The 24,480-nt window shown below is 43.4% G+C and overlaps 1 protein-coding gene across 5 annotated transcripts in view; it reads right to left on the reverse strand.

Annotated features, from left to right (window-relative positions):
* The window catches only part of GALNT18 (polypeptide N-acetylgalactosaminyltransferase 18), a 459,241-nt gene that overhangs the window by 27,337 nt on the left and 407,424 nt on the right, over positions 1-24,480 (reverse strand). For 3 of the 5 annotated variants that reach the window (XM_069091223.1, XM_069091221.1, XM_069091222.1), the window contains one exon: positions 7,099-7,263. The exons of 1 other annotated variant lie outside the window; for it this stretch is intronic. In XM_069091223.1, coding sequence (XP_068947324.1) covers positions 7,099-7,263 — 165 coding nt within the window. Of the gene's footprint in view, positions 1-5,389; positions 5,417-7,098; positions 7,264-24,480 lie in introns of those variants that run through there. One more of the 5 variants, XM_069091224.1, reaches the window with a different exon arrangement.

Raw genomic sequence — 24,480 nt, forward strand, 5'->3', positions numbered from 1 at the left:
AGCCTGGGGCAACCCCATTGCACTTGTGGACAGCTTGACTGGTGAGCTAGATTTTCCATCATGTCAGGGCTACATCTTCCCTTGCAGCTTTCCTATTCTTCTATGTCTGCCCTCTGGGCCCAAAAAGAACAAGTCTCATTCCCTTTCTACAAGGACAACCCTTAGTATTTGCTGATGAATGTCATGGGTGAATGGGGTTGTGCCTTCTTGCACATATGGCTACTCATGCATGTACGTGCTCATGTGTGTTTGTGTGTGCCTTTAACCGGAGAGCAGGGCTCGGCTCTGTATTGTTGCATTTTTGTACATTGGGAAGAGGTTGGTAGGCACCACAAAGCATAAAATGCCAGAAAAATGTCCAGGCAGACAAAGATTTCCTTTGTCCTCATGGAAACTGGCAGAGCTGATTAACACGGAGAAGCTGGAATTTGCTCAAGAAAGCAGACCTCATCGTGGGCTCTGGAGCTCCATGCTGTACTCCAAGCTGCTAGCAAAGAGCCCAAGCCCTGTCTCAGGCAAATGAAGGGGAGCCTCCAAACTAGGCTCAGAAAGTCTGAGAGTGGCCAGTCAGGGAACGGCATCAGGAAGGGACAGACATGGTGGCCACCCCCACTGGAGTCCAGGCCAGGTGGGGAGCATCACACAGGATGAGAAGGCACACAGACATCCACAGCTGTATGGATGCCTGCCCAAATGCCTGCCCTTTGGCCAAGAGGGCAGCACAGATATGCACCTCATGCCCCTCTAATCCCAGCCCCTCCGTGTGGCCAAACTTGCTTCCCTGGGGAGAAGTCCCCAGGCTTCCAAACTAATTCATGAGTACCTTTCTGCTCCCAAGCGGCCATCAATGGGGCCTCTCCCCCACAGCTTCCTGAGTCAGGGTTTCCTGGTATCCATCCATCCATCCATTCATCCATCCATCCATCCATCCATCCATCCATCCATCCATCCATCCATCCATCCATCCATCCATCCATCCGTCCATCCGTCCATCTGTCCGTCTGTTCCTCCGTCCGTCTGTCTGTGTCTGTCTGTCTATCTACTTATCAGTCTATCATCTCTATTTCTAATCTATATATATCTCCCCCCACTGGGAAATGCTTACCCAAAGCTCTTCATGGGTTGAGAGTTCCTCACATATAGTCATAGACACAGAATTCCAAACAGCATTAAGTGTCATGGTCATGCTGTGTGTGTGTGGCCCATCATATACCCATAGGATCAGAGATAGTAAATTTCTGATTATCCAAGGTGAACCCAGGAAGCAGTGATGAATAAAATCTGCACTTAATTCCCAAGCCTTGCTATTGAATTTCATTTAATTCAACTCACATTCAGATGATATAGCACTGGATAAGCACTGGACTTGAAATTAGAAAGACCTGGGCTCAAATCCTGACTTAGATATTCTGTGACCCCAGGCAAGCAATCCACCTAATTTCTGTCTCAGTTTCTTCAGTTCCAGTTTGAGAGGGGGAAGGAAAAGATCCAACTTCAAGGTTTCTAAGTTTCCTCCCAGCTCTAAATCTCTGATCCCACAGTTCGATATTTATTATGAGGTTACCAAGTGCAGGATACTGCTCTTGGACTACTGGAGAAATAAAGGTGTCTAAGGCAGTGTCATCTATTCTTCCACCTCTGTCGTTTTCCTTGTTGATTTCCCTGTTACCCCAACTCCAATGATGACCTCTGCACAGATTGGTCCTGAATCTCTGCCTGTAGCCTTTCCCCTGAACATCATCTCACACCCCCACTTGCTTGCTGAATTACCACCAGGACCATGAACTGGAAGTATCCCAGGCTGAATTCATCCACCTCTCCACTACCTCCAAATCGAACCATTCCTATCGGTGACACCACCCTCTCCCTCACCCCTATGTCTAACCAGTTGCTGAGTTGCCTTGTTGAGTTTTTCTCCATAATCTCTTCTGCATTTATCCCCTTCTCTCTTATGATCATAAGTCCAGTTGAGTTTCTCACCCCTTCCTACTTGGACCATTGGAACAGTTTCCTTATGGGTCTTGATTACTGGAGCCTCTGTTTTCACCAATATTAAGAATACAGGATTACAAAATTGGAGGTAGAAGGAATCTTCAAGATAATTTAGCCCAACCCACTCCTTTTACAAAGACATTGAAAACCAAGGTCATACATGGGTGAAGTAATAGGGCCGGGATCTTCGTCCTTCACTCAGATCCCTGGGTAATCTTTCGAATGCATGGCTTTGCTCATAACCCCCCTTTCACTCAAGAGCCTTCAATGGCTTCCTATTACCACCTGATCCTGGCATTCAAGATCCTCTCAAATCTGGCTTTGACCTTTCTTACCAGCTTCTTCTCACACTATTCCCTCCATGAACTATTCATTCTCACCTTCCCCAGTTGTCAGTCTACCCTTTCCTGTCTTCATGTCTTTGCTTACACCATTCTTGTAGTTAACATGGGAAGCCCCTCTGCCTATCAAAATCGCTCCCTTCATTCAAGGCCAATTCACGTGCACCTGACTCCATGAAGGCTCCCAGTGATCTTCCCCTTCTCCCTTTGTGTTAGTGCTTCTGGATTCCCCTTTGCACTTCTTATATCCTATCATGTAGCATAGTGCTTTGTATAGAGATTGTACTCCCCTCTAAGTTCCTCAAGGTAAACTGCAGATCTGATTAGGTTTCCTCCCCTGCTCAGGAAACCTCCATGTCTCCTGTTGCTTCTAGGATCCAGGACAACCTCAGCCTAGCCTTTGAAACCCTTTACAGTCAGGCTTCTACCTATTTTTCCCAGAGTTCATTCTCATGAATCCTCTTCCTGTAATCTCCGCACCAGTCAAACTGGGCTGTGAGCTTTTCTTCCAATTCAGGGTTCTATTTCTGCTTCCCTGCCTTTGACCAGTCTCTCCCCTTCCTGGAGTGCTAGCTAGCATTTATAGCACTTGGAGGTTTATATAACGTGCATCATTGGATTCTCACCATATCTGTTTGAAGTATGTGCTAGTTTGTTGTTGTTCAGCCCTTTTTAGTAGCATCTTACTCTCTGTGACCCCATTTGGAGTTTTAGTGGCAAAGATATCAAAGTGGTTTGCTATTTCTTTCTCCAGCTCATTTATTTTACAGATGAGGAACCAAGACAAAACAGGGTCAAGTGACTTGCCCAGGGTCACACAGTTTGTAAGTTGGGGCCAGATTTGAACTCAGTAAGATGAAGCTTTCTCACTCCAGGCCACATATTATATTCATTGAGACACTTAGCTGTCCCATATGCTAAAAGCCAACTTACAGATAAGGAAGCCGAGGAAAAGAGAGGTTAGTGACTTACCCAAGGTCATATGTTCACCTAATAAATGTCTAAGGTGGGATCTGAACTCCAATCTTCCTGACTCCAGATTTCACTTAATCCACTGAACCATCTATCTGTCTTTACATTCCTTCCTCACCTTGACCTCTTGGAATCCTTAGGCTGCTTCATCTTTAGCTCAGTTCAGGTGCTAAATCCTAGGGGAGGACTTCTCTGACCACCAAATAGACAGCAGGGCGCCATTGAAGGTTTTAGAGGAAAGGAGTGATAGAACTAGTTTGGAAGCATCACCCAGGAGAATAGGAGGTCAGTTAGGAGCCAGTTCCTTGGGGACAGGGAATACTTCATTCTTATCTTTATATTCCAAGTACTAGCACATAATAGGTGTTTAATCAATGCCTGATAATTGATTGCAATGGTCTCACATGACCAAGGCTCAGGGCTACATTTGTACACTGGCTGTCTGGTCTGGCATTTCCCCTCCTGCTTGGGGCTCCTGCTTACCTTCTCATGTTAGGTAATAGATGAGAGCAACATTTTGGAAAGGCTGGGGAAATCCCTGGGAGATTTTCAGAAGGCTGTGACAATACTACCAGTGAGGATATTACCCAGTTGACATTGGTGGGCATTTCTGATAGATAGGCTTTCACAGAGAAAAGCTGGTGCTTCACTCTCCATAGACTCTCTGAATTCCTAAGGTTTTGGAGAGTATCTGTAACCCAATGCATGGACTCAGCAGGGTAGGAATCAGCTCAGCCACTGAAATCCCAGCTCCCATATCAGGAAGTTCTACTGCCCTTAGCAACAGCCAGGAAGCAGAAATGTCTGTTTTTCTCAACCAGAAAAAGTGCTGTTCCTCTCCAGTGCTACTGCCCAGAGCAGGGAAGCTGGAGATGCCTAGAGGGCGATGGACATTTTTTAACCATCCACCTGTCCCCTAGAGGGATGCCAGAGGGATCAGGTGCCACCTGAGACTTTGTCTTTTAAGCATTCTTGGAAGAAAATGTGACCTGTCCTCTTGGCCCCCAGGCTTTGGCAGGGGAGCCCAATTTAATTAGCACCATTAAATACAGTTAAAGACACAAATGTGCTTACCTGAGGAGCCAAGGGAAGAAGAACAGCCCTGGGGATTCTGTCCTACCCCTTTCACTGGGATCAGAGGAACAAAGATACAGCCCCTGATTTTTTTATAGTAATGGTTACAAACCATTTTCCCCAGATGAAGAAAATGATATTCATTGAGGGGAAGTGAGCTATGGATTCCCTGACCTGAGATATTTCACTCAGCAGTAGCATCGCTCCTTCTTCCCAAGTCTACTGGATTGCACATTTGGAATCTTACAGGTGCAACCCGATGGTTGTGCCTGGCACTTTGGATAGGCTAGATGAACAGTTTCATGTATAGAGAGGAAAACCCTGACCTCAGAGTCACAGAACACGAGTGAATACCCTCGCTTTGCTGATTTTCATCTAGGAAATCAAGAATTGTGTAGTTACAAGTCCTTTGATCCAACAGGAAGGAGATACAGGCTGCTTATGCTGGTGTGGCTCAATCAGGAAGAGTCCTGAGCCCAGAGAACCAATGGAGTTTGGGCCATGGATCATGTCTTGCCTGAAAAAGCCTGACAGATGTTGATGGTTAGGCAGTGCCTTGGAGAAGGGGAAGGGCGTGTCTACCTGGTACAGAGGAGGCAGGGATAGGAGGATAGTAAACACGTGCTGAAAATCCAGGCAGGGTTTGTACCTGGTCATCTGCAAAGTATTAAGATCCTTGGGTCAAGATGGGGAGGGAGAATAGGTACAAGGGGCAGTGGTGGTGATGGTGGTGGTGGTACTCAGAGGCAGGGGAATCCAAAGGGGATTAGGAAGTCAAAGTTGATGATGTATCAGGGAGCTGGCTGTTTATCTGACTCAACTTGATTCTACAAATCTTGACGGACACCAATTGGTCTGTATGCTTGTTTGGTTTTGTTTATTTTGGGCAGGTGTTTCCTGCCTCTTCTTGGTGGTATGTCTTTAGATAACCATGATCAAGGCTTGCCAAGTTTCCTGATCCAGCACTCCCATCAGGCTTTGGACACATACAGCATGAAATACAGGCCCATGGATAATTCAGGTTCTTAATCTGGCATCTGTGGAGGGTCCATGAACTTAGATGGGATAAACTACATCTTTATTTTTACTAAATTTTAGTTTCCTTTACAATCCTATATGTTTTATATTATTTCTTTATTTTTACATTTAAAAATTTTATTCTGAGATGGGATCCATAGACTGCCAAAGGGATACACAAAACAAAAAGGGTTACGGACCCTTTATCTATTGTTTTTATTAAAGAAAAAATAAATATGGGAGCATTGCTGTAGGGCCCCTTAAGCCATAATGTCTGGGTTGTGGTTTCTTTGACCCTTTTCATTATGTGTATAAGGATATGGTTTTGCTTCTTAGAATTTGAAACTGCAAGTGCTTCCTTCCTCACTCCCTAGAATATAAATGAATTGATCTTGCTTGCTAGAAAATATATACATGCCTACACCCATTTAGATATAGCTATATTAATAATGAAGGCCTTTCTCCTCTTGTTAGGATCTTTGTGCATTAGTGGTTTATTCCCTGTCCCTTACAGACTCTGACTTAGCATTCATACATAGAGTCCCAAGGGGGGAAAAAACCCATCACCTTCTCTCTATGGCTTCTGATCCTCTCTTGAGGGACCAACCCACGACAATCCTCTTGGCACTAACCAGGAAAATTAGAATTGGCTACTGTCCTGTATAACTATACCGCTTTATTTGTTTGTTGAGGTAGCTAGATGGCATAGAGTCAGGGAATCGGAGTTTAAATCATACCTCAAACACTTAATAATGCAATGTTAAGCAAGACATTTTACCTCTCTCTGCCTCTGTTTTCCCATCTGTAAAATGGAGATAATAAAGCATCTACTTCACTGGACTGTTTGGGGGATCCAGCGAGATGACAGGAAAAGCACTTTGTAAAACTTAAGCCATTATCTACATGCTATTACTACCTATTATAACTACCTGTTATTATTTCTTACTTTCTCTTTCACTCCAAAAACCAGTTGAGAAGATCTTCCTCTGTGTTTCCAATGAGAACTTCATAAGATATGTCCAACTGGACCCAAATGGCTCATAGCTAAGATTGTCCCAAACTCCTTTGTTACACAATCTCAAATAAACTGGGGAATGTTTGAGTTTGACAATCTCATACCACTCAACAAATGACTTTGCTCAAAGATACCAAAGTGTAGATTTGGAATTGAAGGTCATAGATGATACCTCATTTCCCACCAGTGACTATCTTAGAAACATTGAAGAGGAAGGAGCAATCCTAACATAGGTCAGAGATGGGGCTTATCTTGTGCAAAGGAGAAAGGAGGGGAAGCTGCCACATCATAACCTCAATCTGGAGGCAAACTGGGGGACCACAGCACCCCTTTCTTGCCTCTGGCCAGCAGCTAAGAATATCAGCTATCCAATTCATTTTTAATATATGAATCTTGTGTGTGGGCTTTCTCCTTTTTCCCTCTCTAATGGAGTTGTTGGATTGCCATAGAACCAGTCATTTGAGGAGTCTATTAAATTTCATGCCAAGGACCACCACTGTATAAGCTCCCATGCCTATTCCCCTTCTGGTCTTCCTGGTAAGTCCCTTCATCCTCTGTGGCTCTGAGAAGAGGCCAAGAATATTGACCAGCTTGGATGCATTCAGGTGTCCTGGTGCTCAGGGGGCTGGCATTCAGTGCCCATGGGCCTGGGATATGTCAAGGATAACAGTTGGGAAGGGCTATTACCTGAGAAAAGTGCCAGTGAAGCTTCATTCTCTTGGCTTTGGCATAACTGCATTCAATGAGCCGGGGCCGACTGTTCACATCCACCAGGCACCTGTTGTCGTCATCATCAACAGTGGGACTCAGGACGCCTAGCTGGAGCTGTTGACTGCTCGTGTAATATACATTCTGGAAGGCAGTGATACACAGAGGGACAATTGAGTTTGATAGCATCCATTCTCCTTAGGAGCCAAAGGAACAATGAGAGGAAACCACTTTCTTTCTCTGGGCTTCACCTTCTTCGTCTGTAAAATGAAAGGGTAGGCTGCAACGATCTCTCTCCAAGGTCCTTACAAGTCCCAAATCCTAGGAACACACCATCACAATATAAAAGAATGAGTGTCAGAGACCTTGGATTTTTAAAAAAATACTTTCTGTGGGACAGAAAACCTTCCACTTCAAACTCACTGTGGGCAAATCTAAGGGATTTTAGATGACTGGGAATCAACTTAAGAGACAAAGAAAGAAACTTAGGTCCAGAGGGAGAAAGTGACATAAAAGAAGATCTCCTGACTCCCAGACCAGGGATCTTTCCATCACACCTTGTCTTCTCAGGGATGTGTTCCTTTTAACCAATTAATCAATTGAGCATGCAAGCCAGCAAAGGTCCCTGAAAATGTGAAAATAGCTTTTATTTAGTACTTATCATGTTCAAAGCAGTAAGCTAAGCCTAGGGTTATAACTTCGACAGCAAGATAGTCCTTGCCCTCAAGGAGCTCACACTCTAATTGGAGGAGACAATTCACATAGGACAATTCAGTTACAAGTCAGATGGAAAGGCCCTACAGTCCTTAGGGTACAGAGGCAAAACAGATAACAATGCCTCTTCTTTAATGTCATTCCCAGTTATAAAACAATGTTTGATTCTGTTTCTGAACCATGTGACATCCTCAAGGACTTAAATGGTGGGAACTGTCTTTTCCATATCTTCAGTGGAAATGGCTCATCTGTTGCAGCATTTCATTTACACAAGGATTGCTTCCTTAGATGATGGCTATGGGGGCTGAGCTGGAAGTAGGACCAGTGTTCTGGAAGCTGATCCTGTTCTTGGGGCTCTGGAGCCTACCCACTCACCAGAAGTTGGTGGCAAGTTCATTTGCCACAGGGGTTGCTTACCTCCATCACAGCTATGGAGGCTGAGATGGAAGCAGGTTCAGTAATCTGGGGTGGATTGCTATTCCCAAGACTCTTGGATCTAAGGTACCAGACTGTCTCCTTCAAGGTCTGAGGGGCAGACCTTGGCACATGTTCACTTGGCAGATGTTGCTTCTCCTTTTTCCCTCAGGATGTCTTGATGTTTTACCTACCCTATTAAAAGCAATTAATAGGAATGACTCATCCCCTTTTCCACAGGGGTAAGCATGGACAATGATCTGGAGGTTTTGGGGAATTAGACTCGAGGTTTTTCCATCAGGGTCCAAGTGAAGGTTGTGGTTGAGATAGTTGTGATAGTTTGACTTGCTGGGGGCATAGGCCAGACACAGTTTTAGGCACTTGGGATGCAAGCATAACACATTCCCTGCCCTCAAGGAGTTTACATCATATGGGGGAAATGGAATATACAAAGTGAATTCTGGCTTTCAGTACCTCCTGAAAAACCATTGAGAACACAACCTGGGCAATCTTTACGGCTCTTAAGACAGCTGACAAGCACTGCTAGTTTTTCATACATAGCAAAAAGATGGAAAATGCTTCCTGGAGCCATGATTTACTTTTCTACAAGAGAGGTAGAAAATATCAGAATATGTCAGAAAAGGCAGAGTTGTGGGTTTGGGAGGGACCATAGAGATTATTCAGTCCAACCTCCTAATTTTACAGTTGAAAAACTTAACACCCAGAGAGGGGAAATGATTTCGGGTGATAAGATCATAAATTTAGAACCTAAAGGGATGTTAAAGTCCTTCTAGTCCAAACCTATCATTTTACATATTAAGAAACTGAGGCCCAGAGAGGTTAGGTGACTTGTCCAACATTAATGGCAAAGTTAGAAGTTAAACTCAGTTCCCATGATTCCAAGTTCAACACTCCTACCATGCCCCCTCCTCTAGTTGGCCAAGGTAATGGCAGAACCCAAGAGGAGGGACTATTCTTAATCAACTAGTCTATTTCAATGCCTGAGGTCATCTGCAGGCATTTAAGTTTTCTAGGTGCAGGGAGGATAACTATTGTTAGTTTTAGGACATTAGCACTGATGGAGAAGATTTAGTTATTTTCAAGAATTTGAAGAGCAGCCTTGTCAAGCTCATTTCATTGGAATCCATCCCATTGTTGGTAATTAACACAATTGCTATTCTCCCTCTCCTATATCCTCAATCTTCCTGCCCTGAATCCTACCTACCACCTCCAGAAAGCCTCTGTTGACTAAAGAGAGAAACATTAACCTCCTTTGTAAAATAGGGATGAATAATCCCTACCCAGCATTCTTCACAAGGTTGTTGTGAGCCTTAAATAAGTAATGTAGAGGAAAGTGCTTTGTGACCATGAAGTGCTCTAGGGATGTAATATAACAACAACTGACATTTCTATACTTTAAGGCTTAGCCACCTTTTCTCTACATTAGAGAAGAGTAGGGTAGCAGCCAGAGCACCTGGCTGGGAAGCACGAAGAAAGACCTAGGTTGGAAGCCCACCTCTGCTACTTACTACCTGTGTGATGGTACTTAGATTTGTAGAGCACAGTTTCTTCATCTGCAAGTAGGATCATAGATGCAGAATTGGAAGAGATATTAAGGCTACTTTGTCTATCCATCTCATCTTCCAGTCAGTAAGCATTTATTAAATTCCTATTATATACCAGGAATACTGCTAAGCTCTGGGGATTCAAAAAAAGGCAGAGGACAGTCCCTCCTCTCAAGAAACTCAGAGTCTAATAGGGGAAGATATAACAAAGTACTATGCAAATGACTAAGAAAAGATTGAGACGTGAGAGGTTTTTGTAGCTAGCCCCAAAGTGGGAAGTGGCAGATCCAAAGAGGGCCACAGATTTAGAACTGGGAGACACTTTCAGAGTCATGTGGCACAAGAACCTTAGATTAGAAAATGAGGAAAACAGACCCAGAGAGGTTAAGGGCCTTCTTCAAGGTAGGAAATGACAGAGTTGGGTTCGAACTCAGATCCTTTTGGGTCCAAATGAGGCACATTTTCCATTGTGGTTGAGAATGAAATTTTTCATGAATGCCAATCAGTTAGCTGGGCTTTATTAAGGGTCTACTATGTGCCAAGCACTGTACTAAGTACCAGGAATACAAATACAAAAGAAAGACAGTCCCTGCCCTCAAGGAGCTTATACTCTAATGTTAGAAGATAGTACATTAAAGGAAGCTGAAAGGGGGAGGGAAGACTGAGGTGTACTGGAGGGGAAGAGTTATGTAAATATCAGTCATCATAATTATTATCTCCACTTATCCTTATAACAGTCCTCTGAAGGAGCCCAAGCAAGTATTATCCTCATTTTTCGTAACAAGTCACAGAGTATATACAGTGTCTGGCACATAGTAGACTCTTAATAAATATTTATTTAATTGAATTGAAGATCCGAAAAGGAAGGCTCTAAGAGGTAGGGACTTGACCAAGGTCACTCAGCTGATTAGTGGCAGATCTGGGACTTAGGCCAATCTTCTGACTCTAATCCAGGACCCTTTCCCACTACACAGCGTTTCCCACCCAACGGACACTTATCTTTGGGTTCCTGGATGAAATACACATGGGTCCTTTTCCTAATCCAGCCTGATTCTGGGGGACACTGAGTGTCTCTCTATCTCTATGCCTGAGGCATGTTGCAGGTGGTCACAGAAGAACAACAACCTAACAATACTAATAACATTTATATCAGTACTTCTCAAACTGTGGGTCAACCCCATACTGGGTTGCATACCTCAATGTGGGGGTCATGAAAAATTTGGCAACAGTAAAAAGTTTCTCAAAGCACAACAAAAATTAATTCAAAATCAAAGGTGTAATGAATCCAATTTGTTTCTGGAAACCCTTGCCCATGTCGCATCACACAACTTCACTGCAGCCTTGGTTCTGAACACACAGCATGTGCACTTTGCACCATACATGCTGTCATGCCACACAATGCCAATGAACACTGCCAGAAACAGATTTGAGACTATTGTATGTTATGAATTGCAGTGTTTTTACTGTACATACAAAATCATTAAATAAATTTTGGCTTGAGAGTAGGACAGAATTTTCAACAATTTCTGAAATGGCCCTAAACATACTTTTGCTGTTTTGTATTATGCATTTATGTGAAGCAGCATTCTCAGTATTGGTGATTGTAAAATAAAAATATCAATCAACTCTGAAAAATGTTGAAGATGTTCTACATCCCTCCAAGATTTAATTTATGTAAAAATAAACAAGCGCATCCATCTTATTAATATGCAAATTTGCTTTTGTCTTTTATAAGTGGTAAAATTGAATGTATATCAAAAATTGTTTTAAAATAAATTTCTTCATGATTTATTATCAGTAAATGTTTGATTTGTACATTTATTTTATATACCTATATACCCAGGGTCATGTAAAAATTTCTTGGTCAAAAAGGAATTGTGAATGAAAAATGTTTAAGAAGCCCTGATTTATATACCTTGAGGCTATGTGTGTGACCCTGGACAAGTCATGGAATCACATAGCTAGTGTCTGGGATGGGACCTGAACCCAGGCCTTCCTAATTTCAAGTCTAGCAGCCTATCCACTATGCCACTTAGTACCCCCTGGCAAATCTCTAAGGGGCAGAATAGCTGCTGAGCTGGTAGAGGGAATTATTTACTTGGAACTCTCCTATCAAGTCACAGGTCTGGATTATTTTTTTTTAAAAGAGAAGGGGATTGCAAAACACGTTATATACAATGCTTCATTTGAGTCTTATAAGAGCCCTGAGGTATTTAGTATAATTATTCTTATTTTAGACATCATTACATCAACATTTACTAAGCACCTACTGCATACCAGGCTTGTGCTAAGCCCTGAGGATACAAAGACTGGCAAAAGCACAATCCCTGCCCTCAAGGAGCTCACATTTTAATGAGGGAAACAATACACTAAAATATAAGCAGAACAAATGGGAAGTAATTGGTGGTGGTGATTGAGGGATGAGGCCAGGGAAAGGAGTCTTGTTGAAGGTAGAATTTAAGCTGTTCCTTGAAGGAAGTCTGGGAAGCCAGGAGACAGAGGTGAGGGGGGAGGAAGTTCCAGGCATGGGATTTACTGAATGCAAAGGGAGTGGAATGTGCAGGAATAGTTAGTAGGCTGGTAGGACTGCATCTCGGTGGGGTGAGTCAAGAGTAAGAAGACTGGAAAAGGCAGGAGGGGGCCAAGTTATGCGGAGCTCAAAATGCCAAACAGGGCATTTTACAGCTGATCCTGGAGGTAATAGGGAGCCATTGGAGTTCAATGAGTAGGGGCAGAGGTGGGCTATGTGACATGGTCATTCCTACACTCTAGGAAACGAGAACTGGAGAAGTAAAACAACTTGTAGCTGAATCAGGGCTCGGACCAGCTCTCTTGACTCCATGTCCAGTGCTTAGCCCATGGCACCATGTTGCTTCTCTGCAGGCAGAGCTAACTGGGGTGGAAGGTCATGGAGCTTCTGATCCTTGCTAAATAGCTGCATCTAGTTAGAAATTCACTTAAAGGGCCCATGACTAGGAGCCGTTTCTTGGGCATGCTCCCCAAATGTTGTCGACATAGCAGCTAAAGACTTGAAATCTGATTTATCTGCTGTGAAGCATCTGGCAGAGAGGGCTTGGAGAGATGGCCTAGGGATTTCCTACATGGTACCCTTGTGACCACAGCAGCCCATCACTTTAGAGAGGTGGAAAGTCATAATAAAGACAGGCAGTGGTTTGTTATTTAAATAACAAACACCCAGCACATCTTGTATGTAATTGAGTGCAACTATGAACTGTGATGATACAGAAAGAAATGGAGCCGTGGAGGCCCCCTGAAAAGATCACTCACATCTCAGAAGTAGCATTGGCAGTGCAAGGGCTCAGTAAATGGCGTGAACATGGAAAATAGATGTCCAAAATGCTCAGTTCTCCTCTCCTGTAGGCCTCTGTTGAGCACCCATGAGGCTTCCTGAGCACACCATTGCTTACATTCCAGTCGAAAGGGTATATTCGCTATTCTTAAAACTGAAGCTGTAGCACTGGCCCTGGAGTCAGGAGAACCTGAGTTCAAATCCAGCCTCAGACACTTAACACAAAAAACTAGCCTTGTGACCTTGGGCAAGTCACTTAACTCCAACTATCCTCCAAAAAGCAAAAACAAACAAAAACAACAACAAACAACAACAAAAAAAAATGAAGCTGTATCTCCCACCTCTGTGCCTTTGCACAGACTGTCCCTCATGCCTGAAATGTACTCCTGAGTCACCTCCATCACTTACAATCCCTAACCCACTTCAGACTCAGCTCCTTCTACCTTCTCCATATATTCTTTCCTGAACTCCTTGGCCATTGGTATCCTCACCTGACTCAATTCATATTGTAGTCATGTATATGTTTAAATGTTGCATTACTGCCCCCTCCTCCTTAGTAAAATGTAAATTTCCTCCAAAAGGGGAATGGACCACCCTTTGGGAGGTAGGGAGCTCCTTCTTACTAGAGGTTTTTAAGCAAAGGCAAAAGACCACATGTCATATATGTTGTAGAGATAAGTTCTATCATGTATGGATTGAACCAGCTGGCCTTGGAGGTTCCCACCAGCTCCAAAATTCTGGCTTTCTATTCCTTTGTATGGAAATAATCAGTCCAAGCATACAATCTCTGTCAGAAAGGACTCTATTGTCCAATCGACTGCATCATGCATGAACCCCTTTTACTCTAGCCCTCAGAAAGGTTTCATGCAGCCTCCTTAAATATTTCATAAAGCCTCCTTAAATAGGAAACTCAATAGTTTTAAAGATACAGAAACAAAAATGTTATAAAGCAAAGACAACTTTAACACTAGAAGGACCAGAAATTTATGAATACCTCGGAAGACCAAGCTGCATTAGTGGATATATGTTTTTTAATCCATAAGCAAAGAAAATTGACAGAGTTGGAGGAAAATTTGTATTTCAAAGGAAAATTATAATATTTTTGCATCATTTGAGGTGCCTGATCCTTCGACTATTAAAAAAGACTTGAGAACTCTAACCAATGCAATGACTAATGACATGTCCAGAAGGTCAATAAGAACACATTCTCCACACCTCCTCAAAGAGAAGTAATGGATCTGGGATGTGGCATGGGACATATATTTGGATATGGTCACTATGTGGACCTGTTTTCCTTGACTATGAATATTTTTTCCCTATGGGGAATGGTTGGAATTTGGTGGGGGATGGGGAACTATGGGTGAAATGGCCCCAAACAGAAGAAAGCAAAGGTCATTGAAACATTTAAAAATGCACAGAAGAGAGTAGAAGTAAGTTCAAAAGGAAAAAAAAAACAATAAGCAGGATGACTTCCTAAGTAACACAATGAATTTCATATTATAAGTTTTTGCAATATTTATGCATACATATACACATATAACACATGTATGCATATGTGTATGTACACACATGTATCTATAATATACACAGACATGTGTACACATACACACATATTATGCATATATTTCCATATACAAATGTGAACAGAAAAGGGAATTTTATACATGAGTAAGAATCTCAACCATGTATAAATTAAAAAAAAATACCAAATTCAACATGATATTTTCAGAGCTGTCCTGTTAAGCACTGAGAATATAACTACAAGGAAAAAAAAAAGATGATCCCAATGTTCAAGGACTTCCCATTCTAATGGGAAAATTATAGGTCAAAGGAAACCCATGAGTGGGCTGTGAAGGGATGTACTGGAAAAGAAGTGGAGAAATCTTGAGAGTGAGCATGGAGCCAGGAGTGAAGGGAGGTATGACCTGGGTGCCTCCCAAAACTGGGGTCTGGGTCAGGGCCTCAGGAAGGAAGCAGCTCCAGAGTGAGAAGGCTGCTGCTGGGGAGGGGGGAAAGGTTCAGGAGAGACTAGAGTGAGAAGGCTGGGTTTGTCTCAAAGAGACATAGCTTTGTCCAGTCCTTGGCTTCTCTCTCTAATTCACTGCAGTGACTCTCCAGAGATTTTGCATTTGTACCCAGAGGCCTTTGAGCCCTGGTCACAAGAGTTCACTGGACTGATTCTTCCCACTCCCTACTTTAGAAAAGAAGAAATGGGCACCCAGAGGAGTGAAGAGACCAGCTTCTGGTCACACAGCAGCAGCTCTGGGGCTGCAGACTCAAGCCTTCTGACTTCAGCTTTCTAGCCAGACTCTTTTTTTGCTGTGTGAGACATTTTGTTTCCCATGGAAACAGAGCCTCCAGAAGCAGATAGATGGAAAGAGAGATAGAGAAAGAGAGATGGCAGATACATCATTAGATAAGCAATGTCCTCATTAGCTAAAAAAGAAATGGTTCTTGAGAAAGGAGAATGACTGTTCTGGGAAAGCTGAGAAGCTAAGAGCTGTGGGAGCAAGGCACACATAGCTGGCCTGAGCCCTGCCCTGATGAGCCCAGCAATTCTGCTTTCTCCCTGTCCCCCTCTTGTTCTCTCTCCCTCTCTCTCTCTTTCTCCATCCCTTCCTCCCTCTCCTCCTTCCCTCCCTCCCTCCCTCCCTTCCTCTTTCTCTCATTCTCTCTCCCTCTCTCTCTCTCCCTCCCTCCCTCTCCCTCTCTCCCTCTCCCTCTCTCTTCTTCTCTCTCTCTCCCTCCCTCTGTTTCTCTCATTCTCTTTCACTCTCTCTCATTCTCTCTCCCTCTTCACCCTCTCTTGTCCTCCCTCCCCCTCTATGCCCCCATTGCCCTCCTCTAATGAGAAAAATGGCCTTTGTTGTAAGCACAGTAACCCCTGGCTCATGCTTAATCTGGTATCATTGGAATCATTCCTTCTGCAAGCAGGGCTTTGCCAGGGCAAGCCCTGAAGCAGATTGATGTGAAATTCATCTTTCCCTTCTGCCTGTGTTTCCATCCAACAATAGCGTTCCATGCCAGACCATGGCATAGTTGCTTGTCTTCGCTCAGTGTTCAGGGATACCTGGTCAAACAAGATCAGGGGCCAAAATGGGTACCATTTTTGTTTCCCTTCTTACCTCTTGGTCTTACAACAATGACAACCATAACAGACATTTATTAGGTGACCATTATGTGTCAGGCACTATACTAAGTGCTGGGGGGAGGGGGAAAGGCCAAACCAGAATCTGCCCTCAAGAAGCTTATATTCTAACGCAGAGACAACATGTAAATGACTATGTACATACAAGACATACACAGGATAAATTGGAGATAATCTCAGAGGACAGGTGCTAGTTTTAAGCAGAACAGAGAGGAAGAGATGAGGAGGGACAACATTTCAGGCATGGAAGACAGTCAGTAGCATGAGCATAAGTGCAGATGAAAGTCCATGCTTTTGCATTTGTGGAAAGGTGGGCTATGTACAACAGTTGACTCCTAATTCCTCCTACCACCCCCCTCCCCCCAAAGTGTCTAAAATTAGGTAGCTACATGGCATAGTAGTAGAATCAGCTGGACTTGGAGTCAGGAAGACCTGAGTTCGAATCCTGCTTCAGACACTTACTAGTTGTGGTCCTGGGCAAGTCACTAATCTCTCTCAGCCTCAGTCTCTTTATCTGTAAAATGGGGATAATGGTAGCATCAACCTCACAAGAGTATTGTGAAGATCAAATACACAGCACTTTGCATTAAAGTCCCATATAAATGTGAACCATTGTTCACTTACACTCATGACAGCTTGTCTGTGTTTTAGCTTTTGCAAAGCTTTTCTTCACGTCTTCTGACGTGAAAAGCACAAATATTATTATCCCCACTTTACAGATGAGAAGAAGGAAGTTCAGAGAGATGGAATGCTTTTCATTCTGTCTTCACTATTTGTCTGGAGGGAACCTTCCTCCTTCCACTCACCCAGGCTCCCAAGCTCAGGTAGGAATTGCCCTCAACTCTGCACTTTTCCCCACCCCTTCAACCTCTAACTTGTCAGTAGCCAGGTCTCGCTGATTGTACGTCCATCACATCCTTCCCGTCTGTAGCCTTTTCTTTGCTCATACCACAATTCCATTTATCAGGCCTTCATTATCTCCCATCTGAATTATTGCTATTGCCTCCTAGTGACCTTTCCTCTCCCAGCCAGAGTCCCTTCTCTCCATGGCCAACTTGATATTCCTAAAACACTTGACCTAACTGAGTCACTCCCCTACTTTAGAAACTTCCAGGATAAGATCCATACTCCTTTGCTTGGCATTTAAATCTCTTCACCTTCTGTCTTGATCCTACCCTTCCAGACCGATTACGTGTTATTCCCCACTGCACATTTTCTATCAGAGACAACCCGGATCATTAACTTGTCCCCAGACTCAGCATTCCATCTCCCTACTTTTGCACAGGATATTCCCTATGCTTGGAATGATCTCCCTCCTCACCTACTCCTGAGAAGCCCTGGTTCCTTTCAAAGCTGAGCCACTGTTTCCTACAATAGGCCTTTCCTGATTCCCAAAATTAGGAGTGCTCCCCACACTTGACATAACTTCATCCTGGGACAGCTAGATGCCACAGTGGAAAGAGGACTGGCCCTCAAGTCAGGATGATCTGAGTTCACATCCGGCCTCAGACACTATCTAGGTGACCCTGGGCAAGTCAGTTAACTCCGATTGCCTCCAAAGAAAAAAGAAGGAAAGAAAATAAATAGTATATATTTTGCATTTATTCATTGGTGTATCTATTATTTCCCTACTCCATCCCAAGTAGAACATTAACGCCTTGAAGGCAAGAACCATTGCATTTCTGTCTTTGTATCCTCAGTGCCTTAGTGAGGCAGCCAACACTATAGTTTATTCAAATGAATTGAATTCCCAGTCACATATAAGACAAGTTTCAAACCCAGGTCTTTTGACTTCAAGTCTACTCCTGTTTTCATTAGGCCATATTGCTTACAGAACCATGCTGCTACTATACTATTCCGGCTTCCTTTGGCCCTGCCTTCCACACCTATTGCCTTTATACTAATTTTTGTCATCTCTTACACTAGGTCTCTCTATTATCTCTCTTCCCTCCTTCTATCTTAGTCCTAGAATACCTTCACCATCTTCTTTGGTCCCTGAGGAAGGAGATTCTGGTTCAGTGTAAAGACTAGTATCCCACTAACAGGAGTGGTGCAGGGTGGGGTATCTTGCTGCCAGAAGTCCAAAAGGCCTATGGGCACAGCTTTGGCAGATTCTCTTGTCATTCCTTGCCGGTGTCTCCTTCCCTGGAGGGCATTCTGATATTCTGCACACACCCCTCTCCTTAAGTAGAAGTCTCAGTGTTCCTGAGAGGTCTAAGGTCCAACGGGATGTCCTAGGCCCTAAATAAATATTTGTTGACTAACTATAATGCAGAAGTGAATTTGCTAGCCCCAAAGATCCTTTCCAGCTCTGGTCACTTTTGGCAGATATTTCAAGGAGCAGAGCAGAAAGATTAGACTTTGTTTGTCTCCCTAATGTAGAACAAGGGACGATGGGTGGGTATAAGAGAGGGAGACAGATTTTAATTCAATATAAGAAAGAACTTCTTAGCTATGAGAGCTGCATAAAAATAGAAAAGCCTGCTTTGACAGGTAGGGAGTTCTCTGTCACTGGAGGTGTTTAAATGGAAGATATATAACAACTTTTAAGAGGTGTCATAGAGAGAGAATTTACAATAGATGACCTTTAAGGTTCATCCCATCCTGCAGAGTCTATGGTTGGAGCTTTAAAAGGTTTGGAAATAGGTATTGGTTCCTAAGCCCTGACAGTGTGGATGAGGCATCCCTGGGTCTCAGAAAGCCCAATTAACCTACTCCATCATGGAAGGACTGTCCCTGGGTGACCATTCATTGTCCTGATCAGCCACAGTGGAGGCTAGACCAAAGATTTCCTTCAAAGGAGGCCAATGGAAGATCAGACAAGCTGTTTATATGGGGAGAAAGAAAAGAGTTCTCGACTGGGCTACAGAGAAGAGTGAAACTTTTGGGACACATCACATCGAGCCTCTGAAAACTGATGAGCATGTAGGATATACATACAATGGATATGGACTTTTGGAGGATTTAGGACTGGAAGGATCTTAGAGGTCATCTCAATGAGGCACTCTTAAGCTGGGGTCCACAGACTCCCAAGGAGTCTATGAATAGGTTTCAGGGGGACTGTGAACTTGGACAGAAAAGCAATTACATCTTTATTTTTGCTAACCTTTGGTTACCTTTAAAATCTTATATATTTTATTTTAATTATTTAAAAACGTTATTCTGAGAAGGGGGCTTTGGCAAAGGGGTACAAGACACAGATCAAGTCAAGAAGCATTTATTAGGCACCCAATATGTATTAGACACTGTGCCAAGTGCTGGGGGTACAAAGAAAGGACAAAAACCTCCAAACAAACCCTCAACTTGTCCCTGCTCTTGGGGAGATCACAGACAAATAGGGGAGATGACATACAAACAGCCACGCACTCACAAGATATAGACAGGATAAACTGGGGATGATTTTGGAAGGAAGGCACTGAGATTAAAGAATACTGGCAGATGCTTCTTGTAGACGGTAGAATTTTAGCTAAGACCTGAAGGAAGCCATGTAAGCCAAGGGGTGGAGATGAATACGGAGGACATTGCTGGCATATGGGACAACTCAAGAGCATGTCCAGAGTCAGGAGATGGGAGTGTCTTGTGTAAGAAGCAGGCCAGTGTCACTGGATCTTGGGTCTGTGGAGGGGAGTAAGGTGTAAGAAGATAGGAAAGGCAGGAAAGGACTAAGACTTTACAAACCAAACAGAGAGTTTTATATTTGATCCGGGAGGGCACAGGAAGACACTGGAGCTTATAGCATAGGGACGTGACATAGTCAGTCCTGTGAAAGGTCACTTTGACAGCTGAATGGAGGATGGATCGGGGTGGGGACCACCCAGGAAGCTATTGCAATAGTCCAGGTAGGTGGAGATAAGGGTCACCAGGGTGGCGACAGCATCAGAGGGGAGGAGATGTTATACAGATAAGAATGATAGGCCTTGGCCTCCAGTTAGATATAGAGTATGAAAGAGAGTGAGGCATTACCAATGATCACTAGGTGGTAAGCCTGGGTGACAGGGAGGACAATAACAGAGAAGTTTAGGAAGAGGAGTTTGTTAGGGGAAAGGTTTTGAGTTCAGTTTTGTATTATGTTGAGCTTAAGATGTCTATGGGACATCCAGCTTGAGATGTGAGACTGGAGGTCAGGAGAGAGGTTAGGACTGGACAAAGAAAGGACAAGAACCCCTAATCTAGGGCAATCCTTTCATTTTACTGAAAAGGAAATTAAGGCTAGAGGAGGTTAAATGACTTGTCCAAAGTCTCATAGTTATTAAATACCACATTTGAACTCAGCACGTTAGACTCCATGTTGTTGTTCAGTTGTTTAAGTCATGGTCAACTCTTTGTGATTCCATTTGGGGTTCTCTTGGCAAAGATACTGGAGTGGTTTGTCATTTCCTCCTCCAGCTCATTTTACAGAAGACGAAACTGAGGAAAACAGGGTTAAGTGACTTGTCCAGGGTCATACAGCTAGAGTGTGAGGCCAGATTTGAACCCAAGTCTTCCTGACTCTAGGCCCATCATTCTATCCACTTCATTACCTAGCTGTCCTTTAGAATCTATATCCAATGGTTTTTTTTGATTGTTTTGTTTTCCTATGGTGCCACAGAACTCTTGAAGGCATGACTGTGACTCCATTTTTATAAACAAATCAACATATGTACATGTGGGTTAGAGAAATTTACGAAGTGCTTTAGGAAATGGAATGTGCAGAGTCAAGTTGTTGGTTCTGCTTTGTAGTTTTGTTGTTTAGAGACCAGATTTTCTCTCTGTGGGGGCCCAAGCCTTCCAAAGATGATGGACCAAGATGGTGAAGCTGCCTGTTGGACTTGTAGGATTGCCCTGGGATGAACAGGAATCAGAGAAAATTCAGACTCTAGATTTCTTATGAGAATAGGGTAGGTTGGACAGATTTTGTGTTCTCAACAAGTTCTAGCTATGGGGACAAATACTACTTTATTAGGTTCTAGGAAAAGTTTACCTCTTAAAAAAAAATAAAATTGAACCCAGGAGTGGATATTGGCTTTCCCCACATGAATACTGATTGTTGTCTCATGAACCTCCCCCTCTTTCCAGAAAGAGTTGAGCTTCCCCCTTGGGAAGCTACTATCTTCATGCACTTAGAACAATTAATAATTGGCCCTTCGACAGGAGTCTGCTAATCTGAGTGGATATGAAATCCTGGTGATTGGGTCCCCTTCATAGCAGTAGGCAAAGCAGCCCTTTATTAGAGGCAATAGAAGGAGTATGACCAGGGGGAATCCTAAAATCCTTGCAAGGGAGTGCAAAGGACATCAAATGTTACCCAGACCTGAAGGAAAATCCTCTCTACAATATATCCAATAAGAAGACATCTAGTGTCCCCTTGAAGATATGCACTGATGGGGAGTTCTGCTGGGGAGCCTGTTCCATATTTGCCTGGCTCTTTTGAAGCATTTCAGTAAGTGGGTTGTGTGGGTTGCACTCCAGCATGGAATGGGCATGGAGAACTCTGACTTTCTTGAGATGACTATTCGCTCCTCCTGCAGGCCTGAATGGCGGCCCCTGTGACAACCCACTCAAAAGACTCAGAACCCACCGCTTTTCCAAGGCAGCCCACAATACTCCATGATCCTCAATAACCAAATTTTAAAAGTTCCAAAAGTCTGGGGTCAAGCTGACCCAGACAAAAAGCAGGTCAGGATGCAATGGTCACTTTGGGCAAAGTGAGAACCGGAGAGGACCAGGATTGGGAGAAGTCACACAGAATGTCAGGGACACTCGTGACTCAGATCTGAACTCTACTTTATTAACTGATTATCCTACTCAGACATGACAAACAAGCTAACTCTGTTTCTGGTGTCTAAGGCCATGGGAGTTTATAAAGAACACGTGAGAGTCTGTTGTTTTCTGTGCCCTCTTTCCCCTTGTCTCCGACAGGGAGAGAATTCATAAACAATTCAGAAACCTGCTCCTCTCAGGGAGGATGGTGCAGTGGATGCAAGGTGAGACTTAAAAATCAGGATGACCCACCTTCAAATCCTTCCTCAAACACTCCCTAGCTGGGTGATTTTGGGTAAATCTCTTCATCTTTCTCAGCCTCGGTTTCCTCATCTATGAAATGGGGATAATAATAGCACCTATGTCACAGGGCTGTTGTGTGGAACAAGTGAGATCACATACATAAACCCCTTCACATACCTTAAGGACCTCTTAAATGCGAATCATTGATATCATTATTATTAGAGTCATTAAAATGGAATAGTTCATAAATTATCCTATCAAGCACTCATTCTTTTGGCTTTGAAGGCTTTTAAATTTTCCAGAGCCCTTGATTAAATTCTCAGATGTGAGGAAAGGGCAATTACTTAAGCCTACTGTCAGAAAACTTGTTAGCCAGGATCTGTTGCCAGCATGCTGAGAGCAAAGGCCTCTGGGAAAGGGACCAAGATAGTATATTCCTGGTAGGCACTGGAGAGATGTAATGCTGAAAAGGGATCAAAGGGGAGAGGGGTACAAGATCAAATTTCTACCAGTGCTGGTCCTATGAATTGGTTGGGTCATTACTATAGAATGAGTGACCAGGAAGGTCACATAGTAACTAGCTATGTAGTAACTAACTGGGCAGGATTTGAACTCAGTCTTCCTGATTCAATAAGTTAGCTAGGTGGTACAGTGGATAGAGTGCTGGGCCTGGAGTCAGGTAGACTCATCCTCCTGAGTTCAAATCTGGCCTTCAGACATTTACTAGCTATGTGACCCTGGGCAAGTCACTTAACCCCATTTGCCTCAGTTCCTCATCTACAAAACAAGCTGGAGAAGGAAATGGCAAACCACTCCAGCATCTTTGCCAAGAAAAACCCAAATGGGGTCATGAAGGGTTGGACATGACTGATGACTGAACAACAACTTTCTGACTCAAAGTCTGGAATGGGACCTTATACTTAGATCAAGTCAGCCTTATTTCCTAGGACTCATTAAGGCTCTGTCTTATTAATCACCTGCTAATCCTGAACCTGTTCATTTTTAGAGTTCTTTACACACATTATCTTATTTGATTCTATGAACAGTCCTGAGGATGTAATGCAGATACTATTGTCTTCATTTTACAGGTGAGGAAAATGTGGCCCAGAGATATAAAGTCATTTGCCTAAGGACACACAGCTAGTGAATAGGCAAGATGAATCCCCAAACCAAATCCTCATATCCACAGGACAGTATCCCTGAAAGAAAGAATGTGTGCATTCTGTCAGCCACACACCAAAGCATTTCCTCCCCAGGGATTCTTACCATGCTCCCTTTTCCCAGAGCTCTTTCCTTTATGATCCACTCAGGAATTTGGAAGCTACTAAACCCTGGGGGTAAAGGGTGCCCTGGGTCTCACAGTGGATGTTTTACCAAAATATTCTGTACAAGTGTAGAAGTGTTTTCCTGCCTATTCAGTCCCCTGGCTCAAACTGATTTATTCCACGGCACTATCAACTGTGAGTGATATGTAGGACCTGCTAGAAGCCCATAAAATTGCAGCAATTCTGACTACATCTTAAAGAAGAAAACCTCTCAGGTTCTCAGCATTAGAGCTTTCAAGAGAAAGAGAAAGTCATGGGCATTTTAAAAAGAATTGGGATGAAAGAAAAATATATGCTTTTACTCTGGGCCCTAAAAAAGGGACATTTTCTGGGCTTCCACAAGGGCTGGGAGAAGTAGATCGAATGTTAATGGTATCACAAGGGCTCTTGTGAATGAAGAGGGGATTAGAATACAAATACTTTGCTAAGAAATGGTCCTCATGCAAAAAACAGGAGCCCAGACTGCCGAGGTCACAGAGCCTGGCAAAGAAATCCAAGTGGTTCCATAGATGGAGTTCCCTACTTGGTCGCATATATGATTCTCAAATCCATGACAATACAAGACCAGTGCAGATCTTGAGATCAAAGTTGTTGCTTTTCTGCAGCATTTTATTTCTTGAGGTAAGCTTCCTTAGGTAGACTTCCTAGGCTCCCCTAGCACCAGGATGCCAGGATCTTGTGGTGAATAGCCCCTTCCAGTTTCCATGGGCTGCTAGCTCTGTCCTTGGACAAGCAACATTACCTTTATGGACTTCAATTTGATGGCCACCTCTTGGATGCGGAAACACTGCCTATCACTGGACAACTTGTCTCAACAATGACCTGATTCCATAAGAGCCCATTCCAACTTCCCCATGGACGAAGACCAGTCTTCTTTGGTCTTGTCTTTTTCCTTTCTTGTGT

The sequence above is a fragment of the Petaurus breviceps genome, unplaced genomic scaffold, assembly GCF_028583685.1.
Source record: "Petaurus breviceps papuanus isolate PSGF00001 unplaced genomic scaffold, PetGlider_PUasm1.0 188, whole genome shotgun sequence".
Lineage (NCBI taxonomy): Eukaryota > Metazoa > Chordata > Mammalia > Diprotodontia > Petauridae > Petaurus > Petaurus breviceps.